The 13,657-nt window shown below is 45.5% G+C and overlaps 1 protein-coding gene across 1 annotated transcript in view; it reads right to left on the minus strand.

Moving 5' to 3' along the window:
- NUP210 (nucleoporin 210) overlaps nucleotides 1-12,572 on the minus strand; it is a 48,789-nt gene extending 36,217 nt beyond the window's left edge. The window contains exons 1-7 of the mRNA XM_036391280.1: nucleotides 12,421-12,572; nucleotides 4,898-5,034; nucleotides 4,004-4,135; nucleotides 3,081-3,177; nucleotides 1,465-1,615; nucleotides 1,005-1,137; nucleotides 111-269 (exon numbers count right to left, since the gene is read on the minus strand). Of these exons, the coding sequence (XP_036247173.1) occupies nucleotides 111-269; nucleotides 1,005-1,137; nucleotides 1,465-1,615; nucleotides 3,081-3,177; nucleotides 4,004-4,135; nucleotides 4,898-5,034; nucleotides 12,421-12,572 (961 nt within the window). The remainder of the gene's footprint in view (nucleotides 1-110; nucleotides 270-1,004; nucleotides 1,138-1,464; nucleotides 1,616-3,080; nucleotides 3,178-4,003; nucleotides 4,136-4,897; nucleotides 5,035-12,420) is intronic.
- Nucleotides 12,573-13,657: the final 1,085 nt, after the last annotated feature.

Here is a 13,657-nt window from a genome sequence, read left to right on the forward strand (position 1 = left end):
AGACTCTCGATACAAATGAGGATAACTTGATCTTCCTGTGTTGCCAAGGATGGAAAGCTTGTGTCCTGCCACAGAGTGGTGGCTGGAGAAGCATTCCCAAGGAAGGATACTCTTGTGCACCAGGATGATGTTGGTTTGGCCCTGCTGCAACGCAGTCACAGTGGATGTTGCCTGGTCCAGCTTGGCAACTGGCCAGGAGGGATCTCCCTTGGGATGGAGGATGTTGTTCTGGAGCTGCAGCTCGTACTGCTCTGATGGCATTGCTATTTCTGGAGGTGAAACAAAACATAGGAAACAATAAAAGTAGGTGTGGCAGTGTTTAGCTGCTGCTAATTATTGATGATTATTTTTTATTGATGCCTAATGCACATACTAAATCAATATTTTCAGTGTCTTGTAAAAATAGCACTTCTGTCATCACATCAACACACACACAAAAAACGAGCTTTTTGGCAAATTTAATATCTGTGAAACTGCAATTCTCAACTAATATCATCTCACTATTTAGACCTAACATTTAACTGATTTCCAGCTTCAAAAGAAAAAAAAAAGACAAGGGAAAAAAGGAGAGAGGAGAGAAAACTCAAGGCACTGTATTTTGAAATGGGCATAAAGCCAGCTAACCCACATTTACAAAGGCTTCACTTTGTGGAGCAAATCCATTTGCCAATAAAATATTTCCTGTTAGAAAAGTTACTAATCTAAATTTGATTTAAGTAAGAAAGTCAGTCAGTTCCTTAGTGACTGTCAACATCTAAAATGACAGTGTTAGTTCCTATTTTAAGTTAACCTTGTCTCTACATCCTTGAAAAATCTGCAAGAGTATATTCTTAACAGTCACAATTTTTTTTTGACTGAAAGAACTAAGCAGCTGTATCACTGTGTGCCTTAGGAAAACAGTATTAAACATTAACAAAGAAGTTTAAACACAATTAAAAATTTCTCAGCAGTTAAAAATTCACACAAAGCATTAAAAAATAAAAATATATGAGAACAGAACAAACCTGTGATCTTCCCTTGCCTCAGTTTCTGCACCCTGTACTGAATTGATGTTCCTACCAGAAGATAAATGTCATATGCTGGATTTAAAAGGATATTTTCCAAAATAAGCAATCTGACTTCTGCAGGCTGCACATCCTGTTGATGGAGGGGGAAAGAAAAGTAACCACATTAAAAGCAGCTCATTTGTTTGAAGCGGACCATGCAGCAGGAACTTAGAATCTGGAAGTGAAAAACATTATTTGCTGCAATTGGCTCTTTAGTTTTATCTCGACTTTTGTCACAACAGGACAATGCACAGGACAGTGACTGGTACAGAGATCTGCTCTGTGCACACAGTGCAAGAATCAAGAAAAAAATCATGTCTCTATGAAGATCATTTTGGAGAATACAGAAAAACTTGAGACAGATGCTCATTCAGACATTCAGAAATCCATCTTCCCTCCTGACATTCAGAAATCTTACCTTATAGATGCTTTCCTGAAGTCTTGCCTTTAATTTAGAACTCCCTGTTTTCATTCCAGACACCAGAATGGTATCTCCTTGCTTGGCAACTTTTTCCATTTCCAATATATAGGAAGGTGGGATGTAAGTGGATTCTAAGAACTTGAGTATACTGAAAGGTGAATAACAAAGTGAACAGAAAATTGTTAAACAACCTTTGTAAACCCACAGAGAAACACCACCAGCATCTACTCACAGTCAATTTTAAGCCAATTTAAGATGTTTGCCTGGGACCAGATATCCAAATTTTACTCATTCTTTGAGGTATCTGCAGCTAATTTCTGTGACAGATAAGTTTGTCTGAAGCTTGCTTGTGAGCTATCAGAAGACTGCATATGTTGTCTACAATGACCCCTCCAGTTTGTTCAGTAGGTGAGACTGCAAAAACTCTCTATGTTGTAGAAGAATTGATGTGCAAGACCCAAAGCTCATGTTTATAAAAGCAAACCCAGAACATAACTCTGACCTCCCTCAAGAAGCCAGGATGTATTTAATAAATGAATATCATCTACAAGCAGAAAACTTGTAGTAACTGTTAGAAATTTCAGTGAAAAGGGACAGAAGAGAGGGAAGGAATTTGCCATGAATGGGCAAATGAGAGGAAATTTTGGAAAAAGGAGCATGTTTTACAAGGTGTCACCTTCTGTATGCACATGATCTGCTTGGCTTCATGTGCATTTTCAGAGTAAAACCAGTAGAGCCATATGGAGAACAGCTATGGATATTAACATTTTCATGACAATTTATGATTTATTTCGCAAAGCTCCACCACCTGTAGAACATTTTAATGCTATCATAATTATGCTAACAGTAGAGCATATATCAATATTAATTTGGTTAAAATCACATCAGCAAATACTTATACTGAAAGAAAAAGCTCCATATGTACCAGGACTTGGGATATCCAGTCCCACTAAGCAATTCATTCTGGCTCTCACTTGTACCTGCAGCTTCAGGTGTATTATGGGCTTAGCAGGCTTTCCCCAGCCAATGCTGCTTCTCTAAGGCTGCAAAATCAGTTTGTGTTTGCCCAGGAGAAAAGTCTTGCTGGCTCCCCCCCACTCCATCTGCAGTGTATTTGGAGACTGAGGATGGAAATTGGCTGTTAACCATTGTGCTCTGTAGGAGAACTGGTTTCCCCCAAGGAATCCTATTTCAACACCAGAACTAAGTGTCCACTGACACCTGAAACTCTTAACATTTGGAGAGCTCCTTTCTGAAATGGAAGGGGATTTTTATTCCTTAAAAAGCTAAAAATAAAACTCTGCTGAAATCCTGAGATAACAATCTTACTGATAAATCTTCCTTTTGCATGAGATGTTCCAGCAAGATCAACAACCGCATCTGTTTATTTCTAACCATCGCATCAGAGCTACCAGAGCTGCTCACTAACACTATCAGGTAAACTGAACAGAGAACAAAGTGCCCAGGCTGTTAAGTTAAAAAACTCAACCTGAAACAACTGACCCTTAACATTATAATTTTAGGCATCAGTTCAATAAACTGCCTAGATGTTGGGAAGTATTTTTTACACATCAGACTGAACAAACCTTTGAGACCAAAGGAAATTACTTTACCGCAGAGCGTTGTGGGAGTCTGAGAAGCCATCGGCCTCTGGGTCCTTCACCACTGTCCAGTCAAACACCAACCCTGCCAGAGTGCTGAAAGTGTTTCCTACAAATCAAACAACCAGATTAAAACAAAAACAGAGGATAAGCATAGAGTCTTCCTGGAACATAAACCATGACTTATTTCCCTGGGAAATTTCTCTATTTTATCCCTACAAGAAGAACCATGAAGCACCCTCGAGTTTGCACAACACCAAGCCACGAATCCAGCACTACACATAGGATAAAAACAAATTTACTTTTCATTATTAACGTATCACCATATTTCACCGGGCATTCATAGTTTACAAACACAGGTGGGATGGTCACAGTAACCAAAACAATTAATTCCACCTTTTATAGCAGCTTGACACATTATTTCCCTTCAGTAGTTGTCCTAAAAATCCCTTGCTTGGAGTCCTATGTGTGCACAAAACTTGATTGTCAAAAGCATGCAATTCTTAGCAGATCATGGCTCTTTTTCTGATGCTACAGACTACAAAAAGCAGAAGTTTTCTGCTCCTATTAAATAACAATGCATTCACAAATGCACTGACTCTTACGAGCCTAAATGGTGTGTCCCAAAAGTAACTGTTTGTGTAGTAATTAAACAGATTGAGCAATAGGTGATTGTTCTCAAACATCACCTCTGAACCTCCTGTCAGATACCTGACTGTTCACAAAAACATCCTTTTGCAAAATTCTTTAGACTACCTCAGTTCAAAAGAATAAAAAGAAAAAAGGACAATTTCACAATGTATTATCCAGAGAAACTCCTTAAAATTCTCCACTTGGCTTCAAACAATCAACAATGTGAGAAATAGAGCTAGTGCATCTATCAGACAGCTAGAACTTTTAATATATATTTAATTTCCTACAAGCAGATCTCTTACCTTCTGAATCCAAAGCATGAATTTTGAGCTCCAATGGTGAATCCTCAAGGTAGAGCTCTCTTGTTGTGGACACAACTTGAATGCCATGAATTAAATCAACGATGGCATCACAGCGAATCACTTGTCCAGTCACTTGAAGAGACATCAGAAAGAGCACAAGAAAGCACAGCACTGCATGTGCTCATCAAGAACAACAAGAAGTCAAGATGCACCTCAAATTTAGCCAGTGACACAAGACACTGACACTGAAGGAACTGAAACTTGGTCATGACCTCCATGAAGAAACTCGTGGTCAAACGGTGGCTCAGAAAGCAAGAGAAACAGTTCCCTTCCTCACTGGACTGCAGAAACTCTGATTTCCATCTACACTGACAGGTACAGTGGGAGTTGTCTGGGAGTGCTTATGCAGACTTGCTACAGTGCTCTCATGTCCCACAGAAATTAAAGGCCTCTTACCCACAGCCAATAAACACCCACAGACTCCTTCAGTTAGTGACTGCACAGCATTGAACTGGCCATCTGGTTGTGCCTCTCTCTCACTATAAAAGCTAACCAGGTATATTGCATGACAGACACAAAAGCAACTTCCACCTTTTTCAAACGTGAAGTATCGAAATTTGTGTTAGTCATTTTTATTAAAAACTTTTTTATATTTGTCACCCCCTCGATTTGTGGATTTTGGGGGGTCAGGGGTTTTAAGAATTACCTTTTTCCTGGGTGCATCATTAAAATCATTACCACTTCTCTGAGGCAAGCAGAAGTTAAAACCCACGCCCACGGGAAGTCAAAAATGACTGTGCATAGGAACTGAAACGTGCCTGTGCACCCCTAGATCTCAGCTTTGTTCCCTGCGGACGGCGGGATGCCCGAGAGGCAGCGGTTGCTCAGACTCACGTGTGTCCTCGGCAGAGATGATGGTGGTGAGGCGCGTGGGCTGCGAGGAGCGCGCCTGGACCAGCGCTCTCTGCGAGCAGCGGACGCCGGCCGGCCCCAGCGGCTCGATGCTCGCCACCTCCGGCCGCGTGGAGGACCTGCGGGGGGGGACTGTCAGCACTCCAGCACGGCTCTGCCCTCCGCCCGCCCCAGCAATTCACCTGGACGCGCTGCGTGCTCAGCAGACGCCTTTGGGAAGAGCTGGATGGCAGCAGCTCCTCGAGGACCCCCGCCACGGCAAGCACAGGCAGCTGAGCACAGGGAAAGCCCAGGCCAGAGGCAGGGCAGGCAAGCTCAGCATTCTCTCCACCAAGGACAGAATCAACCAACCTTCCCCTAAGCCCATGGAGCAGGCCAGGGCATTACTCAGTAGAGCCCAGCTCTCCCTTCCAGTGTGCCAAAACCGTCAAGATAAAACAACAACAAGAGTTGGAGAGTTATTAAAAGCCAAGCCTCTTGAAAGAAAATCTGAGCAGGCAGCAATACACATCTGAGGGGTAACTGCAGTGAAAAGTTCCAGCAGCCAAAGCCCTTGCAAATCCCTCTGGACCTTCAGCCCTGTGCCCGGGCAGGGAGGGAACAGCCCCTGCTGTGTGCCCGGGATCCGCTCACAAGGGGCCCTTTGAAGGATTAAAACAATGAAAGCAAGCACTGATGGGTGACAAAGCTGCTCGGGAATTGCTTCTCAGGATGATGACAGCAGCTCTGATGAAAACGCTATCTGGTAAATGCAATCTAAAGTGGGCACTGGATCCCTCCAGTAAAGATGGGGAAGCTGGATGGGTTTGGAGTTTTTTTCTAGAAGATGTACAAAAATGCCTGCCTGGGATGTGTGGGGAAAATTCTCTAACCAGCAAGGAGCAGGATGGGAGCTCCAAACAAACAGCAATGTCATGTATGCCCAAATCCCCACATATAGATTTCACCTCCTTCTCTTGCCAGCACAACCAACAAATCCACACCAGCAAAAAACTGAATTTCTCCTTAACTAAAATCCTATCTATTGAAAACAACACATCACACCACACTCAATTATCTGAGAGTTAACAGCTGCAGCCCAGGTGAGCACGGACCTCTGCTGTAGTCACTGCAATAAAACTGCAAATCCTGTTTCAACTCTTAAGCTCCCAACAGTATTTTGCTTGCATAAGGAGTAGTTTTAGAGGATTTTGAAACGACAATACCAACTGCTGACCCAGAATTTCAAAGTACTTTATCTGATCAAGGAAAAAACAGCCCACAGCAGTATGCAATGGGCAATTTAAACACCAATTAAAAGCTTAAACCTGAAAATTGTTTGTTTATATCTAGTCTATATACCTAAACAATGGACTCAAATATGTACATATTTTTTATAGTAGGTTTTACACTGTTCCTAAAATAGCACGATTTTCTGTATTAGTAGCACACAGCTTTATTCTAAAAAATTAAAATACATTTTAGAGTTTAAAAGTGAGCAATTAGTTATTTTCCTGTTCTGTTGTTCTCAGGCAACCATGAAAGAGTTTTCCAACACTGACAAGTTTCTTTAAACAATATTAGCATTCACAAGCAGTAAGGCTTTTCCTGTACTTGCCTGGTTGGCTTTTGAAGCTGAGCATGTGCATTTGACTTAGTCTGCATGCAGGTATTTTTAATTAAGTATTATATGTAGGAAATTGACTTTTATTTAGCTCTTTACACTGCTTAATACTTTCTACCATTAGATTTTTTGTTATTAATTTGAGGATTGTGCATTCTTGCAGTCTGGTATTGATTGTGTTTACAATACAACAGGGGTTTCACTGTGGTTTGTATTTGTTCTTTTAATATCTGGCTATGAATTGTAATACAAAACCACTGCAGTTTGCACTAACAGCAGTGTTGTAAAACGGAATCTAATTACAGGATACTTTTCAGACTAGAAAAAGGGAGGAACAAAGATCAACAAAAATTAAATTTTAACTGTAAACATACATGCACTCCCCAGTTTTAAAGGAACTTTCAAGCTTTTACAGCTAAAAGCCAGTCACTGCAGTAGAGAAACAGATTAGACACTATTTGGCTTCTAGCAGTAGTTTAAGAGGCAGAATATTAGCTGAATGTCTTTTTTCTAATACAAATTTTACTCAAGTGGGCCTTTCTGAAGCTTGGTTTCGTATTGATTCATATTTAAAAACAATCTGCACAAGTAATATTTTCTCCAGCAGGACATAGGAAGTATCTGATGATCCCTCTATCATTCAGCAATATCAGAAGCACGTTCTGTTTACAGCTACCTGGATGCAGGGCCAAGCACAGAGAGGCAAAGGCATTAATCAGCCAGGCTGGGGATTACAGCAGCACTACACTGGGATCACTACTGGGTCCTAGATGTGCAAGAAAAAGAAACTTCAGCTTTAAGTGACAAAAAATGCAATTTATATCCCCTGCCAACTACAGCAGCTCTTCAGCAGCGTGTCAGTGTGTGACATTGAGAGCTGGGCTTGTCAGAAGGCAAAATTAGATCCTGAGAAGCCAGCAATGGGAAGCATTTCTGGCACTTGCTCTGGATCCCATGCCAGCGCCTGTAAGAAACAGCAAGGCAGGGAGGAAGCACTTGAAAGAAGAGTGAGGAGGGAAGGGAAAAAAAGCTCACAAAAGTCCCCAATTTGTATTTCCCTCAGAGTAAAATCCTACTTGCTGAGGAATGAATGGCACCGGCAAAGAGGCTGCCAGTCCTCGTGCCAATTTCTGCTTCGTTCACCATTTCCATCCCCCTCCAGGGCCCCAGACACAGAGCCAAGATTGTATCCACACATCTACCCAAGCCCATGCCTGTGTTCTTCATTGACTGGTCTGTAACACCACATGTCAATACCTCAGCAGATTATACCTCATTTATTTATCAGCTGGTTCAAAGATCAGGCACCTATTCCTGTTTCTCTCCCTGGCAAGTCTCTGTTGATTCTCAAGGCCCCAGTGTTTTATACTGTTGTGCCAGCTCTTCAGACCAAACTCAGCTGACTGAGTCAGCAAAAATCCACCTCTGTGGAGCTGCACCACGACTGTCAGTTGATCTGATCATTTAGAATTTTATCAGGCATTTGGGCCAGTATGCAGTCAGAGGGAAACTGGGTAATAAAAGTTTCCAAGAGTTTGGGAAGATTGGACTGACCAATACACCAGGGACATTATATAGTCACTCTTGGGACTAAAAAATGACCAGAAGTCTAAACCATTTATTTCATGGGTGTTCAGCAATGAAATGTTGGCCAAAATGAGTAAGTCCCTAATCCTTCTGTTTGCCTTAACAGACAGGTGATGCTCAGTCTGAGAAAAAGCTTTTTCCAACAGTAAATTTGCACTGATATTCACACATCAGCTAAGGGAAAACAACATTATTTCTTGTCCCTCCTGGGCTCTGTCAGAACACTTCTACTACAGACTCACACCCCCTGCTCTGGTTCTGAGCCAACACTCTCAGGTAACACACACACCTGAGCCACAGCAGCACAGCCCCTCTCACTTTACCACCGAGCACACCTCAAACCAACTCTGAGCTCCTGCTGGCACTTCCAAGAGCCTGAAGCCCTGCTGGGAAAGCACAGCCACAGGGAGAGGGAGAACATCCTGCAAGGCCTTACAAGAGGGAAATGCAGAGCAGGTGAGAAATAACAAACACTTAAGATGTCACTTCACAGTATGGAAGTTAACAGTATCTCAGTTGATTACTGTTAACACAAAGCATTTTTCAGTGAGAGTCGGTCAGGTTTTTTTAGACCCGTGGTAAAACAGGTGATCCAGGAAACAACACAACTCCCAGATAGCCAGGGATGAGACTACTGGTCTTAGAGCAAAGCAACAGATCTCAGTGAACAACATTACTGATACAGGGCTTTAAAAGCACACAAGCCAGCACGTGGACAGTAAGATCAATTTACAACAAAAACATGACAAGTTAAGGAGCTAGAAAATGAGCTTTGCCAGCCAACTACTGCAGCAGCACACTGTGCAGTGGGTTTGGGCTCTCTGGGATACCTGTGCATCCCACAGCTCCAACACCACTCGGCCACAGCATCTCTCCCTTCACCACTGTGCCACCAGCTCCTCTCCCATGGCAATTACCTCAACACAAACCCCTCAGTGAGGGCTTCAGGAGCACACACAAACCTTTCATTAAGGTGGCAATAAACTCCTCTTCAACTCCACCAGCCCTCACCATGTATCTCAATTCTACACTCCATGGAACAATGAAATATGTAAACATATTTGTACACTGCAGATAATTTCTGCTACAAACACCCAGCCATGGAGAGTATCTCGGGGGGAAATGGTTTTTTTGTGGATGTGTTCCCCTCCTCCTCCTGACAATGTTATTATGGTTTGACAGGTTTCAAGGAGAAAATTCTGCTTCTGAATTTCAGGCGTAATTTATGGATTAAGGTAGTTAAAAGACAAATACAGATGCAATATAAATGCTAAATATATCTGCACAGACTGTATTTTATGCCTGAAAATAAGACCATGTACAATATTTACAGATGGAAATACCGTGTGCTTTGAAAACAAAGCTTTTCCCAAAAAATAATTTTAACATAAAGGCAACCCAAACTCCAGAAGGCATGAGCATCTTGAAAATCAGAAAATACTTTAGAGCCATGCTTGTAACTTTACCACTCCTCCCAGTCTGCTGGGATGATGATAGAATTTGACCTTTTCCCTCTCAATCAGTGGAATTCTCAGACACCACTACAATCACTTTGAAAATATCCTACTTTCAGAGGTAAACTTGAAGGCTGAAAGGGAAACTGGGGAAAAAAAAGGTCACAGCATGCTGTAGACTGATCTTTCAGGAAATTGGACACTTGCCTTTGAATTCTGAACGCTTGAGATGAGTAATGCAGACCTTCAAAAGGTGTCACTTGCTATCAGATGCTGCTGAACAACCAGAACAGCCCTCATAGGCCACCTCTAACCCCACAATCTCCCATATTACAAACCCCCAGTCCCCCCTCCAGACACAGAGGGTCTGAATCTGACCACTTCCATTCAAATCCTTGCTTTCATGCACACAAACACACCCATCATTTCTCAAATGTGAGGAAGAGTCACTCCTTCCCAAGCCATTGCATTTGGTACTTCTTAAATTGCTCAGTTCAACAGCCCCTGTCCAGTAGCAGCTCCTTGAGACAGGAAGCACAGGAACCCTGCCAGCAAGGGGCTGTGCTGCTGCTCCTCCAGACACATTTCTTCCTAACCCCCCCAGTTCCAGGCCTGTGGGACAAGGATGCAGAGGGAGAGAGCCCCAGATGCAACTGCAGCCTCTGCTCAGGCACACAAACACAGCTCCTGCTTCCTCCAGAGGGTTTGCTGAGCACACCTCGAGTTTCACAACCCACATCCTGCCAGGCCTTGCAAAGCAGAAGTGAATAAATGCCCATTTACAAGCCACAGAAAATAACAGCACACACAAGGTGAACCAGGTGTAATTTCCTTAATTCTCAACCAAAATTCTTCTCTGAAGGGCAGAGGGAGAGGATGGAAAAGGATGTTGAGGTTTGTCTGCATGAGGGATATGAGTCATTGCTGCAAACAGCACCAATAGCACATGCTCTGAAGTGCACAAAAATCACCTCCATTAGAGATACGAATGTGAGTCAAATCTGGCATTTCTCTGGAGAACAATCTTACATCTTTTCATCTCCAGACTTCAGTGAGATTAGCAAAGATCTCCATGCTTCTGACAGCAGGATAGCACCTGGCATCTGCGGGAATGGCTGCAGCCAACCCAGCATTACCTCACAGCTCACTGGCAAACAGGAAAGGGCATCTGTACTTCCAGATTTTACTAGTGCTTTGATGAGTTTTGGGGTTTAGCTTTATACAATGTACTTTACCTCACAAACCAAACCCTTTTAAGGCTCAACAACCTTCAAAAATTCGAGTAAGAGAAAAAACCCACAGTTGTGAGATTTTCACTAAAGCAGTCCATTAAAAATTAAATTACATGACCACAGGCAGCTCATCTAGTAACTTTCATTTTGTTGACTTCTGGATAGAATTAATTACTGCTCTTCGGCATAAGCACCCTCAAATATATAAATTGTAACAGACCAAAGGTTTGTACCCAGCCCAGAGACAAGAAGTATACAACAACCAAGCAAAGAAATGAAGAGAATAAAAATACAGCCCTTTAAGATGCATTTCAGCAATTGCCAAACACAAAACTGAAAACTGCTACACGCATCCATCTGGCACACATGGAAGTATCATCCTAAACATACCTCGACTGCTGCTTCTTTTTCAGGTGGGTACCTCCTGCTCATTACTGATTAAGTTGCTATTCTGGAGCTCGACAGAAAGGACAAGGAGTTGGCAACATTCGTTTAACATGAAGACTACTGTGAGCTTTCTAAATTTGCACATGCTGAGGGACTTGCCTTCAGCCTCTGTGCTCAACCCTGCCCAGTCCTGCCCCCTGTGCGAGGCAGGAAGGGGGATCCCAGCCAGAAGTTCCTGGAGTACATCCCACGTGCTCAACACTGAGAAAACCGGAAAAGCTTTCACTTTGAAAACTCGACTTCACTGTCCCAGGTGAAGTCTTTAGGGTGCTGTTACCCACACTTAGAGCAGCACTGAGAGGCTCCCGACTTAGCTACGACTCATTTATGTGCACACCCTGAGCTCAAGGCTGCCAGGACCTTCATTACCGACTACAGCAAAAGAAAGGGCATTTCCACACCAGAGGCAGAGTTCTGGGTGCTGTCCCCGCACACGTGGGACTGTGGCCATGTGGGCAGGATGGCACTGTGGCCGTGTGTGTCTGTGTGTGTGGGGTGGCACTGAGGCCATGTGTGTGTGGGGTGACACTGTAGCCATGTGTGTGGGGGGTGGCACTGTGGCCATGTGTGTGTGTGTAGTGGCACTGAGGCCGTGTGTGTGTGTGGAGTAGCACTGTAGCCATGTGTGTGTGTGGAGTAGCACTGTAGCCATGTGTGTGTGGGGTGGCACTGTGGCCGTGTGTGTGTGTGTGTGGAGTGGCACTGCAGGAGTGCAGAGCAGCAGGGTGAGCACATGGGGAGTGTGGAAGCAGAGTGGGCACGGTATGTGGAGAAGCAGCTGGAGTGTTTGGGGGGTGTGGGGTACAAGGAGAAGCAGGTGGACACGTGTGGGGTGTGTGTGTGGGTGCACACGGGGTGTGAGGCACATGTCAGGCACGGAGCCATGGCGGGAAGCTTCCTTTACAAGCAGGGACCTTCTGCTCAGGGCCCAGCCTGCAGACACTGCCCCCCTCCAGCGGGTTTAACCCCCACTGCACAAAATAAACAACCTTTCCCCTCAGGGATTATCTCCATGTCTGCTCCCGCACTGCTGGGCCGCCCAAACCCACCCGCAGCGAGGTAAAAGCGGTGAGAGAGGGCCCGGCTGCCCCGGGAGCCGTCAGGCCCCGCCGCGGGCGGAGGAGCCGCCGCAGGTGCCGGCGGGGGGAGAAGCGGACAAAGGGCGGCGGCACCTGCACTCACCATCGGTAGCAACCCTCGCTGGCCTCTAGCGTGAAGTTGACGCGGGTGCCGCGGGTGAAAGGGAGCAGCACCTTGGGGGTGTTGAGCTTGGAGGAGGCGGCGAGGTGCAGCAGGAGGAGCAGAGGCAGCGCCCCGGGCGCGGGGGGAGCCATGCTGCGCGCCGGCGGGACCGTGCGGGGCGCGAAAGTGCGGCGGGAGCGGCGCGGCGGGGCCGGGCCGGGCCGGGCCGGGCAGGGCAGGGCAGGGCGGCCCGGGGGCAGGGCCTCCCCCCGCCCTCCGCCCCCCGGGGCCGCACCGCCCTCCCTCGGGGGAACTCCAGCGGCGCCAACAGCGAGGCGCTGGTGGTTTGAAAAACCTCCTTTCCTCCGGGCCTAACCCCAAGCATCTCGTAGGAGTCGTGCTCCAGACCCTTCCCCGGACAGGCTCCAGCACCTCAATGTCTGTTATGTCGTGGGGTACCAAAGCTGAATGCAGGATTCGAAGCGTGGCTTCACCCGAGCCCAGCGCAGGGGGACGGTCGCGGCCCTGGTCCTGCTGCCACACCAGTGCTGGAGCAAGCCAGGTGCCATTGGCCTCCCTGGTCCCGTTCATGCTCCCCAGGCACACTGGTGCTAACAGCTATGCTAAGCTACAGTTCATTCCTTGTCGTAGCATCTCAGAATGGTTTGGGTTGGAAGGGACCTTAAATCACCAACTCCCACCCCTGCCATGGGCAGGAACACCTCCCACTGTCCCAGGTTGCTCCAAGTGTCCATCCTGGCCTTGGGCATTGCCAGGCATCCAGGGGCAGCCTCAGCTGCTCTGGGGCACCCTGTGCCAGGGCCTGCCCACCCTCACAGGAAGGAATTTCTTCTTAACATCTAAGTTCAAAACATCTCTCTTTCAGTTTGAAGGCATTCACCCTTTTCCTGTCACTCCAGGCCCTTGCAAATAGCCTCCCTCTATCTTTTTTGTCAGTCCCTTAAGGTACTGGAAGGCCACAGTTAAGTCACCCCAAAGCTTCTCCAGGCTAAACAAACCCAATTGTCCCAGCCTTTCCTTGTATGAGAGATGCTCCACGTGTGGAGGATCTGCCTGTCCTTACCTATGAGAGAGGGATGGTACATGTATGCATCAGGAAAATGGATTTCAGGAAGAGCGTAAGCTTCTTGGAGTAAAGATCATGAAATCCTGCCCAGAAGATCAGCCTGCTGCCCAGAGACACCAGCTAAGAGTTTACCCAGCTCTAATTTAGGTG

The sequence above is a fragment of the Molothrus ater genome, chromosome 11 (assembly GCF_012460135.2).
Source record: "Molothrus ater isolate BHLD 08-10-18 breed brown headed cowbird chromosome 11, BPBGC_Mater_1.1, whole genome shotgun sequence".
Classification (NCBI taxonomy): domain Eukaryota; kingdom Metazoa; phylum Chordata; class Aves; order Passeriformes; family Icteridae; genus Molothrus; species Molothrus ater.